This window comes from Heliangelus exortis, chromosome 3 (assembly GCF_036169615.1).
Source record: "Heliangelus exortis chromosome 3, bHelExo1.hap1, whole genome shotgun sequence".
NCBI lineage: Eukaryota > Metazoa > Chordata > Aves > Apodiformes > Trochilidae > Heliangelus > Heliangelus exortis.
Genome location: NC_092424.1, coordinates 81,043,518 through 81,056,754, shown reverse-complemented (window position 1 = coordinate 81,056,754; position 13,237 = coordinate 81,043,518). Strand labels below are relative to the sequence as shown.

The 13,237-nt window shown below is 37.9% G+C and overlaps 1 protein-coding gene across 3 annotated transcripts in view; it reads right to left on the bottom strand.

Moving 5' to 3' along the window:
* ME1 (malic enzyme 1) overlaps window positions 1–13,237 on the bottom strand; it is a 158,146-nt gene that overhangs the window by 20,792 nt on the left and 124,117 nt on the right. For all 3 annotated transcript variants that reach the window (XR_011725359.1, XM_071741458.1, XM_071741459.1), the window contains exons 8-9: window positions 6,195–6,292; window positions 4,295–4,408 (exon numbers count right to left, since the gene is read on the bottom strand). Coding sequence is in view for 2 of the 3 variants with exons in the window: in XM_071741458.1 (XP_071597559.1) it covers window positions 4,295–4,408; window positions 6,195–6,292 (212 nt within the window). In the remaining variant the exon portion in view is untranslated. The remainder of the gene's footprint in view (window positions 1–4,294; window positions 4,409–6,194; window positions 6,293–13,237) is intronic.

Here is a 13,237-nt window from a genome sequence, read left to right as displayed (position 1 = left end):
CAAGAACAAGTAACAGTAACAAGTCAGGATGAGATTCAGCTCAGTATGCAGATACTGTGTGCTCTTCCATGTATTATACAAGCTCTGTTCACTGTAATAGGAGTGATCACACCTATATGGCACTGAAATTCTGCTTTTAGTCCCAGATATTCTCCTTTCTCTTCCATCATTCTCTAAGCAAAGGCTGAACTACATATGCATCCAGCTTGGACTAAACTATGAACTTGAATAAGGGTCGTATCTACGATCAGTTAATTGGCTGTGAAAGCCTTTTCCAAATTAGATTTCCAGGGATATTCAAATGGAGGAAGAAGGGAAAATTAAAACATTCTAGAAGTTTACCTACAAGGTTACCTGTTTATCTGTTAACTACTCAGGACCTCATAAATTGGTAAACTTTTGGCTTCTATATGTCTTCCTCTTAAAAAGATCAATACTCTGAAGCCTTCAACTATCAGACCTCAACTGATGTTCTTGTCCTTGCCATTCAATTTGGGCTTCACTAAGATGATCTGAAGTCTTACAAGGGTTAAGATTATACATCTGGGGGTATTTAAAATACAAACTACTTGATTAGAAACAAGTATTACTATGCTGAACTAGAAAGTATAGAGTAGAAAACTGTCAAAAGTGACACTTCTCCATAGAATGGTTTGGGTTGGAGGGGACTTTATAGATCATCACGTTCCAACCCCCTTGCCATGGGCAGAGACATCTCCTGCCAGCCCCATCCAGCTTGGCCTTCAGGGATGAGGCATCCACAATGACCCTGGGCAACCTGTTCCAGTGTCTCACCATCTTCACTGGAAAGAATTCCTTCCTAATGTCTAACCTAAAACTACCCTCTTCCAGTTTAAAGCCATTACCCCTTGTCCTATCACTACGTGCCCCAGTAAAAAGTCCCTCTCCAGCTTGTAGAGCTCCTTTATGTTGCCTCCCTGTTGACATAATGTTTAAAATTAAGGATGACATTCATCCACATCTGAGGGAACTTCATTTTTGTACTGGAGATCATGCAATATACAGAAAGTGGGAAAATTCCACAGATACTGTGATCTGCAAACCTTCCTCATCGACCTTTGAAGAAAAAATAGTTTTGAAAGGTGAAAGCCATACTGAACAGATAAAAAACCTCCTCAACAACCCCAAAACAATACAAGCAACAAGGTCTCTAGAATGAAGTAGAGAACACAGCAACAGACAGTATAACAAACCTGGACTCCATCATCAGCTCTTTCACCACAGCATAGCAGAAAAGTTGGTCATCAAACTTGGTTTAATAAAAAAGAGGGTTCCCAGGGGGAAAGGAAAAAAAATATTAACAGGAAAATGAAAACACAGCTGCACTCGAACAATTAAAAAGCCACAAAGGAAAAATCAGCTATCAAAGCCCAGCAAGTGACTTCGTGGCAGCTTTTGGGGGCAGGGGAGGAAGAAAAAGGTGGAAACTGAATGCAGTCAGGTCAGCAAAAGTTCCAAGGTTATTTTTCTTTGGTTTGCACTGGTTGATAAGGAAAAACAGCATTTAAATCTATAATAATCCATTACAAAATAAATGATTGAAGGACAGCACAGAAAAAAATGGGGTAAAAATTATCCTAGTTAGACAAAGTAGTCACTGAGTCTTCAGAGAATTTGTTATTTTTCATACTGCTAAAGCAACAGATCAGAATATTTCTGGGACTGGAAAGGTCTTCCTGCTTCAAGTAAAACTCTTTTGATGAGGCAGTTTTCAATGGGGCAAATTTTAAGGGACTCTTGTGAACAGGTTTTCCACCTCCTTAGCAGTAAGAAATAAAGTTCAGTTTATTTTATGCAAAAGCTGGTTAACTGATGATCTGTGCTGTGGCTTGGCAAAAGTTATTTTTGCTGTGAAGGTTTCTAACAAGAGTTCTTCCCCTTGTACTGTTTTCTCACAAATCTTCCTCATTGTGCTTCTCTTATCTCATTTCTGAGAGTTTGGAAAATCCTTCCAGTCTTGCGACACTTTTTTTGCAATCAGCTAATGCCAAAATAAATTCTGAAGTGGACCTACAGTACAGCATTCTTTCTCAGGGCAGCAAAAAGGAACCATGAATAGCTTAATCATTTACTTGCTGTATATATGGAATTGTATCACAAGCTCCAAGAGGCTTATGTTCCATTTTCTTTCTTTGAGGAGGGGATTTCTTAATTATTATTTTTTAAAAATTTTTTTCAGTGTGAACATTTTGCTGCAGAAGAAAGCCAGGAGGACACCAGACCAAGGATGAGTTTCCTTATGCCCATCTCAGGCTTCTCACCAAAGTATCTCCAGCTTTTAGTTCCAGTGGGCTCTGCACCCAAACATACAGCAGCAGTCAGCACCCACCCATTCCCAAGTTCCCCCAGGACAGCCAGACAGGGAGATTGGTGCTCCCAGGTCTTCCAGGAGCACCAGCAAGGACCTGAAATATGTACCATTGGCTCCTGCTGCTTATATCAACATCTGGCCACAAATTCAGCCCTAATCTATCTCAGACAGCTGTTATGTCTGGCTGTCACTAACAGTTTGCAAATATACTCTGGGCAGGACATGTAATTCAGTGGACTGCTTTTTGGACAGAGCCCAAATTAATGCCCCACCAAGAAGAACAAGGGGAGGAAAGGAACTTAGGGGCTGTGTGAGACACTGATTGGTTTTGGCCCCGCTTCAGAGTGCTGAAGCCAGAAGGTGGTAAGGAAAGAACACAGTCACCAAGTCACTAAAAATTTAGAGACTGTGAAAGGAATTAGTCGCTGTGTACCAAAAGAAACAACCCAGCTTCTCAGCTGACTGGCAAATTAGCAGTGAGAGGAATAAAAGAAGCAGGGAGAGAAAAAGAATCAGAGAGAGGAAAGGATGGTTAATCACCCTGGCTGGCTGGACACACAGCCCAGACCTCTTTTACTGCTTTAGGGTTGTAAAGTTCCTATACTTCTGCCTCTGACACTTTAGTTCCTTAACATCACCAGGAAGGTGATTTTAGTTCAATTACAGTATTTGATAATCCCAGTCTCTGTGCTGGGGGAAGTTGTGCAACACACAATTCTTAGGCAAGCTCTAGGATTCAACAGGCACAAAAGATCCACAGGCCTTCAGTCACCTGTGCCTGGATGAAAAAGCACTTTACAATTATTAGGTGAAAACTGAGAAAATAAAAATTACTCACTAAAACAAAAAAACAAACAACAACAAACCCCCCACAAACCAACATAAGAACACCGGGGAAAAAAATGAAAAAAAAAATTATTTGTGTCTTTGTGTAGCAAATAACAGCATTCTTGTGTCCCTGATCAAGCTAACTTTGTTCCTTCTGGTAAGGGATTTCCAATGTGGTCTTAGTAATACTCTCCTATCTCAGTGTCAATGATCCCACTATTTTCTCTTTAACTGAAGTTATGACTGAAAGGTGCTGTGATGCTGCTCAATTAACCAACACAGATGCTGACTGCAGAACACATGCTCCTGATGCAGAGGTATAGGAGCTAGAAAAGATCATAAACATTAGAGAGATAAAGAACACTGCAAAAGACTGCAGTGCCAACAAAGATGACTTGAAACACTGCTAACCAACAGGCAAGGTGAAAAAGCAAAGCCAGTTGGCCTCTCATCCACTTCTAAGTACCTCACAAACTATTAAATGCATAAGCACCTTTTAAAACATACCAGTTTCTTTATTCTGGCACATGGAATTCATACAGTTCTTTATTTTGGCACGTGGAAGGAATGAGGTAAGGGTGACTGATGAAGTTTCTCAGCAGCTTGAAATTCTGAGCAGTGTTGATAGCACTGCAGACCACAACATGAGATGTGCACATCTCCTGAGACCACGTGCAAGATGAGCTGTATCACTGTGCACAGAAGCTATTTGATGCAATGCATCTGGATGACATGCTTGCAAGACCAGGAAAACATTATATTCAAAAATATTTCCTTTAAAAAAAAATCCTTGAATGCCATCTATACATCTTCATAAAAGGCCATGCTAACAAATAATAGTCACATTACCATGGGAAATATTAAACCCACAAGCTTAACATTTCTTTCCTCACACGTTTTTTAGTGAACTACTACTTCACTATGTGCTCATCCCTACCAGAAACAGAACTCCAAGCATAATCACACACCCCTGCAGTACCATAGGAATGTGTCATTCATTTAATACAGAAAAACAGCTTGCTGTGTCGAGAGAAATTGTTGCAGTTGCTTTCACAAATCATACATTATTATGCCTTTATCTGCAGACTGCAAAAAGCTATCCTGATATTTAAAGGAACAGGAAAGCTTTATTACCTTTACTATTAATCCCTTTGAGTCAACCAGCCATATCTTCTTGGTAGCTGCATCTTTAGATATCCCTTCCTTTTCCATAGCCATGACAATGAGGTTTGCTATGCCCAGTGCAGCCTGAAGGAAAGAGAAAAACAGCAGCAGACAAAATGAGAATATAAAGGAAACCCCTGCCCTCTTGTTTCCTCTGCCAGCTACTTTAGATAGGTTTCTTAATTTTATTCAACAATAAAATGGAATAATTATTTTTTCATAAACGATGATGAACAGGTGCTACCATTTGGTAGTTAGAAACCATAATGTAATAAATAGTATAGATATATCTTAAATCATATAGATTAGTCAGAGTATAGATAAATCTTCAGATGGCAGTTAAAATGTGGAGAACATAATAAACGTTTAAATTCTAATGATAAATGCTTAAACAAACATTTGGTCCACATAATAATATACGAATATATTATATATTTTTTCTTCTCTGAGATTTTATTTTGTTTACTAGATTTTTTAATTTATTTTTTTTTTTGTAACTTAAACCAAGGGAAACCACACATGCCAGAAAGTAAAATGCAGTCCTTTTTCTTTGCTCTTTTCTTCTTAAAAAATAGCCATCAAGATGGTAAATCTCCTTTTTCCTACTATTCATGTGTTTTGTAACTAGACTTGGCTGTGTTCACAGTGAAAGCAGGGGTGAGAAAAGTGCATTTATCAATATTTCACTGAAACATGTATCATTCTTACAGGATTTTATAATATTTCAATCAACAGATCAAATGTCACACAGGTACAGACTGAAGAAGGGCAACAAAATGAGCCAATGGACCACTCATTATTTCTGATCACCAATTCATCTACTTATTTATGGCATTGATTCTGTTTCTTGTTCTTTATTACTCAGTTTCACTGAGAATGAAGTGAGAGCCCCCTTTTTTTATTTAAGAAGTTATTAGTTTATTAGGAATGACCTCCCACAGGAGGGATTATATCTACCATTATATCTACCATATCTATGGGAAAAACAGCCCAACACTGGTCCATGTATTCATCTTTCTGTTGAACATGGAGCAAAAGCAGGGGAAGGAACTTCAGAGAGATGGACACTCCTGATGTACAAAGGCACTGACATATCACACGTGGGGGGAAGTTGTCCTGAAACCTACAGACCTGATTTCAGTAGCACCAAATATTTAATCAAGGATATCTGTACTACACAAAGCTAGATTAGTATATTGCACCTATACTGAGGTTTGGTGAATATTTTGAAGAATAGTATTCTTCAAAATATATAATAATATAAGAATAATATTCTTCAAAAGCCTATGTGGAGCTGTAGATTTCACACAAGAGATGACAGCTAGCAACTATAAAAAAGTACAACCTTTACTTGTGTGTCAGTGACCTAGAAATTTATTCTGAAAAATCAATATTAAAACAACATGCATAAAAATTGTCAGAAAGGGACGATCTCAACATGCAGAATACTGAAAACCTATATTTAATGACAGGAAAAATTAAAGGATCACTGCTTCTTTCTAAATAACACAAACTCTGGAAAATACAATTTGCTTCATTTCTCTTTGGTGGCCTGATATATTTCCTCGTCTTTCAAAAAACTTTTTTTTTGTTTATATTGAGAGCAGTTTAGTAATTTAAAGCTAGAGAGCTAAAGCCTGAAGTTTTAAAATGAGAATAGATCTCTGTGAAACGAGATGGAAATATGAGGCTTGAGCAGATGATCAGAGATTTTTCTGTAAGTTTACATTTTAATTCAGAACTAACTTTCAGCTGCTTAGTGATCATTCTCCCCATTTATTGCCCTTGTTAACCGGATACATAAACCTTGATTAAACATTAAGAAAAATCTTCAGAGTACCATTTTCTTCTGATGTACAAAAATACACACCTCACCAGCTCCCTGGAACAACACTGTGTGATCTGATAACTTGTTCTTGGTGATACGCAGAGCTGCAAGAAGCCCTGCAACAGCCACAGATGCAGTTCCTGAAATTAAAAACATGAATATATTTGGTTATTCTAGAAATAATTGAAAAGTGTTACATTTTAAGTAATTTTTGGCTATAAGATAGAAGGACTTAGGGTAGTACAGAAAGCTCAGTGGAACTGGAATTCGTTCTCCTTTATTCTCAGGAAAGCTAAATGCAACTTGGAACATCTTCAGAGTAATGATTAATAAAATATGACTGATTGATTCTCCTGGATGAGCATAATGGCTGGGGTATTCAAACTATTACAAAATATTGTGGTTATGACCTTTTTTCAGAAGAAAAGAGTATGAGAACCCAGACAGCAATATTTTGAAGGTATATTCAGTATATTTCCAGATACTGAAAATTAAGATACTGGTTTCATTCTTCAAACAGATGCACTTCAAATAAAGTACAATACAAGACTAGGAAAAAAAATTATTTTTCACAGGAAGGTTGTCAGAGTAGAACAGCAAACTGAGAACATTTACAGAGAAGCTAAGCAACTGATAGAGCAAGGCCAGCTTACTTAAGATACTGCATTCAAAAACCTTCAGGTCCACTGTGAAAGGAGTTCCAGGTTACTACCATCTAAACCACTTGGAAGTACCTTCTAAATCTCCAGTTGAATTATGCCACACGGGGAAAAAGGCCAACATTAAGTTTTACTACTAAGCTGTAGAGGCTTTTCTTCTCCAAATTAAAGCCACAAACAACGAGACACCTACCTATCTTTGAAGGGAAAGATTTTGGTCTTCATTCTGAGAAAAACATACTAATAAAATAAATTATGGCAATAGAGGTATCTCATGCAGGCTTCTAACTCAAACCTGTTCACAATGGCAGAAGCAACCATATGTCTCTGATTTCTGACAGATCTTTTTCTTACTCCTAACACCTTCCTTCAGATAATCCTATGACCTCCTCAGAAGACACTCCACGGCTTCAATATACTTTTTGTTGAAAAATTCAAATCTATGTTTTTTCTTCTTCTTTCATTTTGGCACCTTGCCTTGTCTACCACTGGAAAACCTGTTCTTTTCTCTTTGCCACATGCCCTGTATTATATTTGAAGATTAATGATATCCCCATCTGCTTTTTTTTGACACAGAATGATCTTGATTCCTCTACTCTTTTGCAGTTATGTTTTCTAAACCACTCAGAACTCATTTATCTCCTCTGGGTTTACCCATTTGTTTCCTCTTTCCTGAATAGCAGGATCCAAATCTCTACACAGTGGTGCAGCTGAACGCTGCTAAGTCCAGCTGTCAGCTTCTATCATGTGGAAAAAGGTCATATTTAGTCACCAGGACCTGATACCTGGCTCTTCTGGTCCAAAGACCAGTTACTCCTTCTCCCCAGCAAAGATTCTGGAGAGGGAAGGCCTTCTTTAAGGGATTACTGACTTCAGGTAACAAGCTCCTATTATTCTCAAATTATCATCGCTAAAGCCCAAACACAAGTGAACTAAAACCAAGACAATCAGATTCCTTATTCCTTCAAGGAACTTGGATCCATTCAAAACTGGAAAAAAACCACCTGAGAAGGTGCATCAGTTTTCAACAAGTTCACAGAGCCCATAAAGACATCCTGTGGACAGGGATATGGCAGTGAGGTAGATGATGCCAGCAGAAAAGTTGTGCTCAATGCATCTTTTTTAGAGGATATTTTAAAGAACCCAAAGCAGACAACATTGATTTCATTGTGACTGAAAAAAACTTTATCAGCCACTAACAATTACATATTGAAAGTGGAAAAATGGGTTTCAACAGTCCTAAGACTTACGATGCCTCTCTGTTTCAGAGAGAGATGAACCTCAAGGAGATAAACACGGGTCTTGAGGTCTCCCCTTTGTTCAGTTCTGGGAATAAGAACTGAATTCTTCCTTCTCCAGGCACCAGCTGCCATTGACTGACCCAAGGAAACCAAGGATGAGGCCATAAAAGGTTTTGAGAAGAGTGCAAGAACTTTCAAGAAAATTTGCTTTCTCTTAGAATTCTGTTCCTGACCATCACAGCCCTAAATGCAACTGTCTACAAACTACCTGGTTGGTTTTGAGGGGAGAATTCACATTGCTACTGATTTTACCTTTAGGAAAAAAGTGTGAACTAGGTATGACCAGGCCTCCAAAAGCCCTTGCCCTAAAATCTGCACATTGGACATTTGTCCTCAACGTGCAGCTCCCTGGAAGGCTGCATTTTGGTGATTCACAAGTGTGCTTTCTCATAAGCAAGGCGAAGGTTAAAGCTCAGATAGTAGTTATCTCTACATTAAACTCAAGGAAATGTTCAAAACAGATATTAATATTTCAGGCACACTGACCATTAAGTTTCAAATATATGTTGCTAAGGAACTAAGAGAACAGAAGTAAATCTGATGCTGGATACACCTCTTTTTAGAAGACATCATTTGGGTGTTGAAGGATGGGTTTGGATTTGTGGTTTATGGATAGAGTCATCTGAGTTTCATGAATGGTTACTTTTTCAAAGCAAAACCATCAAGAAACTCTTAGTAAAATTTAAGACTGTATTTTAAAGTTAAAAAGTTGATTAGGAAGTCACTTTTTGAAGTAAATCCACCAGAATACTTCAAAACCATGTATTTTTAGAACTAAAAAGCTCGTATGTGCTTTTGTACTATTTTTTTCCTTCAATCATCATAAATACAGGACACCTCATTCTCAGCCCACTTAATGTTTAGACCATACAAATTTGTCATTTCAGTTACTTCGTCATTTTTAAGACTTGTTCTGAGAGCTGGGGTAATTTACTCTCTTCTCCCTCATTTCTAAAAACAAAGCAAAACACTAAAAAATTGTTCCTTTCAGGTACAGCTTTGGGAACAACAAGCACCAGGCTGAGACACTTCCACCCCACAGTATCCAAGAGCTACCTTGTTTCTTTCCCAGATGAAACTGATCTTCCTCTGGTGAGTACCCAACTGGCAAAGAGCAAAAATAGCAAAAGAGAGAAGTCCGACCATGTTCTCAGTTTTCCTTGGTACTTAACCAAACAATCCTCATAACTGGCAATAAAAAAAAAAATCCCATCCTCTTGTTGGATGCCAAATTTTTTCCTCTATTTCCTATTACACAGCTGTGCTTGCAAGGGAGGCAGAGGAGGATGCCTACATGGATGGCTTATTCCTAAAACCATCAATCTGGTCCCCTGAAAAGGAAAGCTGAGGTGGAGCACTGCAAGGTCCTCCTTCCAGTCCTTGGAGACAGAAGTTGTGGCCATGGCAGCATCCTGCCCTCATAAAAGGGCTTTTCAGAGAGCTGGGAAAGCTGCTTTTCAGGCCACTTGCTGGTGACAGAGACAAAATGAAAACACTGTAAATTTATAACAAATGAGAATTTCAGGATCCTGCTTATCTTCATGTCTGATGTATTGTTGCTAAGTTTGTTTGCCAGAAAGATAGAGAGTGATTAAGTATTACCAGTTGGGATGCTCTTACAACTCCATTACAATACTATCTTCTGTTTTAAGGAAAAAGTGATATGAAACATGAATAAATACCACACTGAATGTCAATAATATTTTGCTCTGATTATTGACAAAGGATGTGAGTTTATCATTACATCTCTGTTTGTTATGAGGGCAATTCAGATCCAAGGTTATAATGGAAATATATAAAGGCTTAAATACTGCATTTCTCATGAACCATGGCTTGTATAGAACTGCTCTAAACTGCTCGAAAAATCTTATTTTTGAAACACTCCACATAAGTTTTATTCAGCCATTTGACTCTCAAAAAGCATAATAACCTGGTTTATTAGATTACTGAACCCACTATCACTGCTGCTGGCAGTGGCTGTCATCACTCCTCATCAGCAGCTTCCCTGATTCCTTCCCATTGAACGGGGGGCACAGTCAGCCTGAATAGCAGATCTGTTTAACAGGAACTGCTCTGACTGACAGCATGACCTTAAATCTCACCCTGAACACTGAGCTGACTTTTCAAAAAGAATCAAAATGCAATTCATATCCATTTGCTGAAGCCTAACTGCTTCTTGCAGACATTATGAAGCAGAGTAAGAATTTTGCTGCTTTTCCAACTATCATCACTACAGGAAGGAGAGGAATGGCTTTGCCTTCCTGTTTCACAGAGCACAGGTTAAAACTTTTGTGTGCAGAAGACAGACATTGCTCAAGGGTATGATTTTGAAAACTATTTCTATTCCATTTACCCCAAATTTCTAGAAGAATAACTACTGCAAGTTTAACAAAGGGTATTTTTCTAAAGCAGTGACAGCAAACACTTGGCTGTAGTTTTCTAGGAAGGTGAATCATGTCTTATAAAAATACAGTAGATGTGAAGTTTCAAAGTACACAATTTTTAATCAAGTTTTCTTTTTCTTTAAGATTCTGTATCCTTACTTGTTACTGTAAACTGTATGACTGAGAATGAAATCCCAGGGACCACAGCCTTTTGAGGTTGGCTCATTATAAATGCTTTGGAGCACATTCAGAAAATGCAACAATGAAAGAAAAAAACGGGGAAAAATCCCCAAGACCTGGGGAATGCCTTACACCACTGAAGCACTTGTCCATAATTGAATTTTTCAAGAACTAAAACGTGTCATCATTTATTATTAGTTCCTTTATGTCATCTTCCCTACTCATCTTAAAAATCTAGCAAGGAAGAAAGGAGGAATTTCAGCAGCACATCCTAAAATCTGAGATACTCATTCTGGACTAGGAGATTAGGAAGTGGTAAAAGCAGAATTCATATTTCTCAATACACAGCATAATAGAAATCCCATGTTCATATGGCCAGTCTTCCAAATAACACTGCACAGAATGATGGGTCTCTCTGTGCTGGTCTTTTGCTGGGAAAAGCTCCAACAAAGGAGAAATGGAACCTTTTTAAAAGAGCAACCATTTGGTCTACTCGAAAAGGGATTCAGGGTCCCAGAAGCACAGGGTGGATGAAGCTGGGAGGTCACCTGGTGCAGTCCTCTCAGCTCAAACAGGGCCACCTGGGACTGGTTGCTCAGGAACATGGTCAAAATGGAAGACTTGTTTTAATGCATAATGAGCACAAAAAGAAACAAGATGAATACTTCTATTTAGATGTACTTTTATATACATATGGAAGAATATAAAAAAACTACAGTGTGGGATTTACTTGAAAATATACTGATTTTGATGTAAACTTACCACCAAGTAAAGGATAGGTGATATCCTGGATATGCTGGAAGAAAAATACACTCCATGTAACCCTACAGTATGTATAAACATAGAATCATGGAGTCATTTAGGTTGGAAAAGACGTTTAAGATCATCAAGTACAACCATCAATCCAAAACTGCCAAGTCCACCACTAAACCATGTCCCTAAGCACCACATCACATGGTGACTCAAGCACTTCCCTGGGCAGCTTGTTCCACTCCCTGGCAGCCTTTCTGATGAAGTATTTTTTCCCAAATATCCAATCTAAACCTCCCTTGGCACAACTTGAGGACATTTCCTCTTGTCTTAATATGTGTTAAGAGGATTTTTTAAAAAAAGTATTTTAAAAATATCTAAAATTATAATATATTTATAATATATATAATATATATATTATATAATAATATAATATTTAAAAATATGTTCTACTTGGAAGCAAATATCAATTCATACTGTGGAAAAGGTTTTCTATAGTTGCATATAGTGTCTGAATTTGAGATATAAGATATCAACATACGAGCTTATTACATCATTCAGCTTTTTATTTTCCAAATTTTGGCCAGAGAACAAATTTGAAGCCCTGTGCTCATCACAACCAGAACATCAGATCCCTAATCTTTTTTATGATATAATTTCAAAACCTGGAATTCGCAGGTACCAAATCTATCACTTCTAACATTAATGTTAAAGATAACTAAACCTAAAAATGAGAACACTTGATTCTGATTTCTGAGAACTGATTGAATGCTAAGTTGGTCATAACATAACTTACAGGTATAATTTCCCTAATTACTCAAATGACAGCCTGCTGAACATTTAGCATATATTTTAAATCAAACCACATACGTAAGATGGAATAGTAACCTTAAATTATATGTGTTCTATGTTTTTATTTAAGGTCTGTTTCTTTTCATAAGATTTTGATGCAATTAAACAGCACAGCTGCTAAAAACTAATGACATCTAAGGTCATGATGGATACCAAAATTAATTCCAATCCAGTGCAATCTCTCCATGTAAATATTTTTGTTGGCATAAAACACAGGCTCCATGCCCATGATGGGGGAAAGCATTGCAGCTCTGGGCACTGTGAAAGAGATTTGTAACACTAGAATAGAAACAGTACTACACTGCAGAGAAAAACACTTATTTTATGTAGATTGGCTTATACTGCAGAAGTTTCTCATTGTCAGTTGAGAGGATTTTAAAGCACAGAGGTGGGGAAAAAACATCCAAATAAATGAAAGAATTGGCCTGCACAGAGGCAGCAAGGCTAGAGGAATATATGCCAGTATTTCAACTTGACCCAATATCAGCAGTTAGTGAAAGCAGCTACCATGTGATAAGCTTTGAGAGATTCATGCTACACCACCCTGCTCTGCCCCAGCTGGGTTAGGTGAGGGGCAGGGAAGTATGGACAGAGTCAATCCCACCCATCAGCAGGATTTCAGACACTGCAGTCTTGGACTTGTACCTGGAGCTCCTTCTTTAAATAAGCATAAAAAATTTGTTCAGCAGCCCTGAAACAGGGAAGGGAACAGGTTAGTTAATAGATTAATTTCTCCAAGGGGATTTTTAACTTCCTAAACTGTGAACCCCAACCAAGGGTGATCAAACAGATGGTGTCTTCCACCCTGAGAAAAAAAAGCTTTGCTTGGCAACACAAGCCTCAATAATTCTTCTGGCATTGGGGCATTCCCAGGCAGGGGTTAGAGAAGAAAATAAAACCCCACATCTCAAATCTGAAAGAAAATTCCACTCTGTCCTTATGACTTCTCCTTCCTAAAT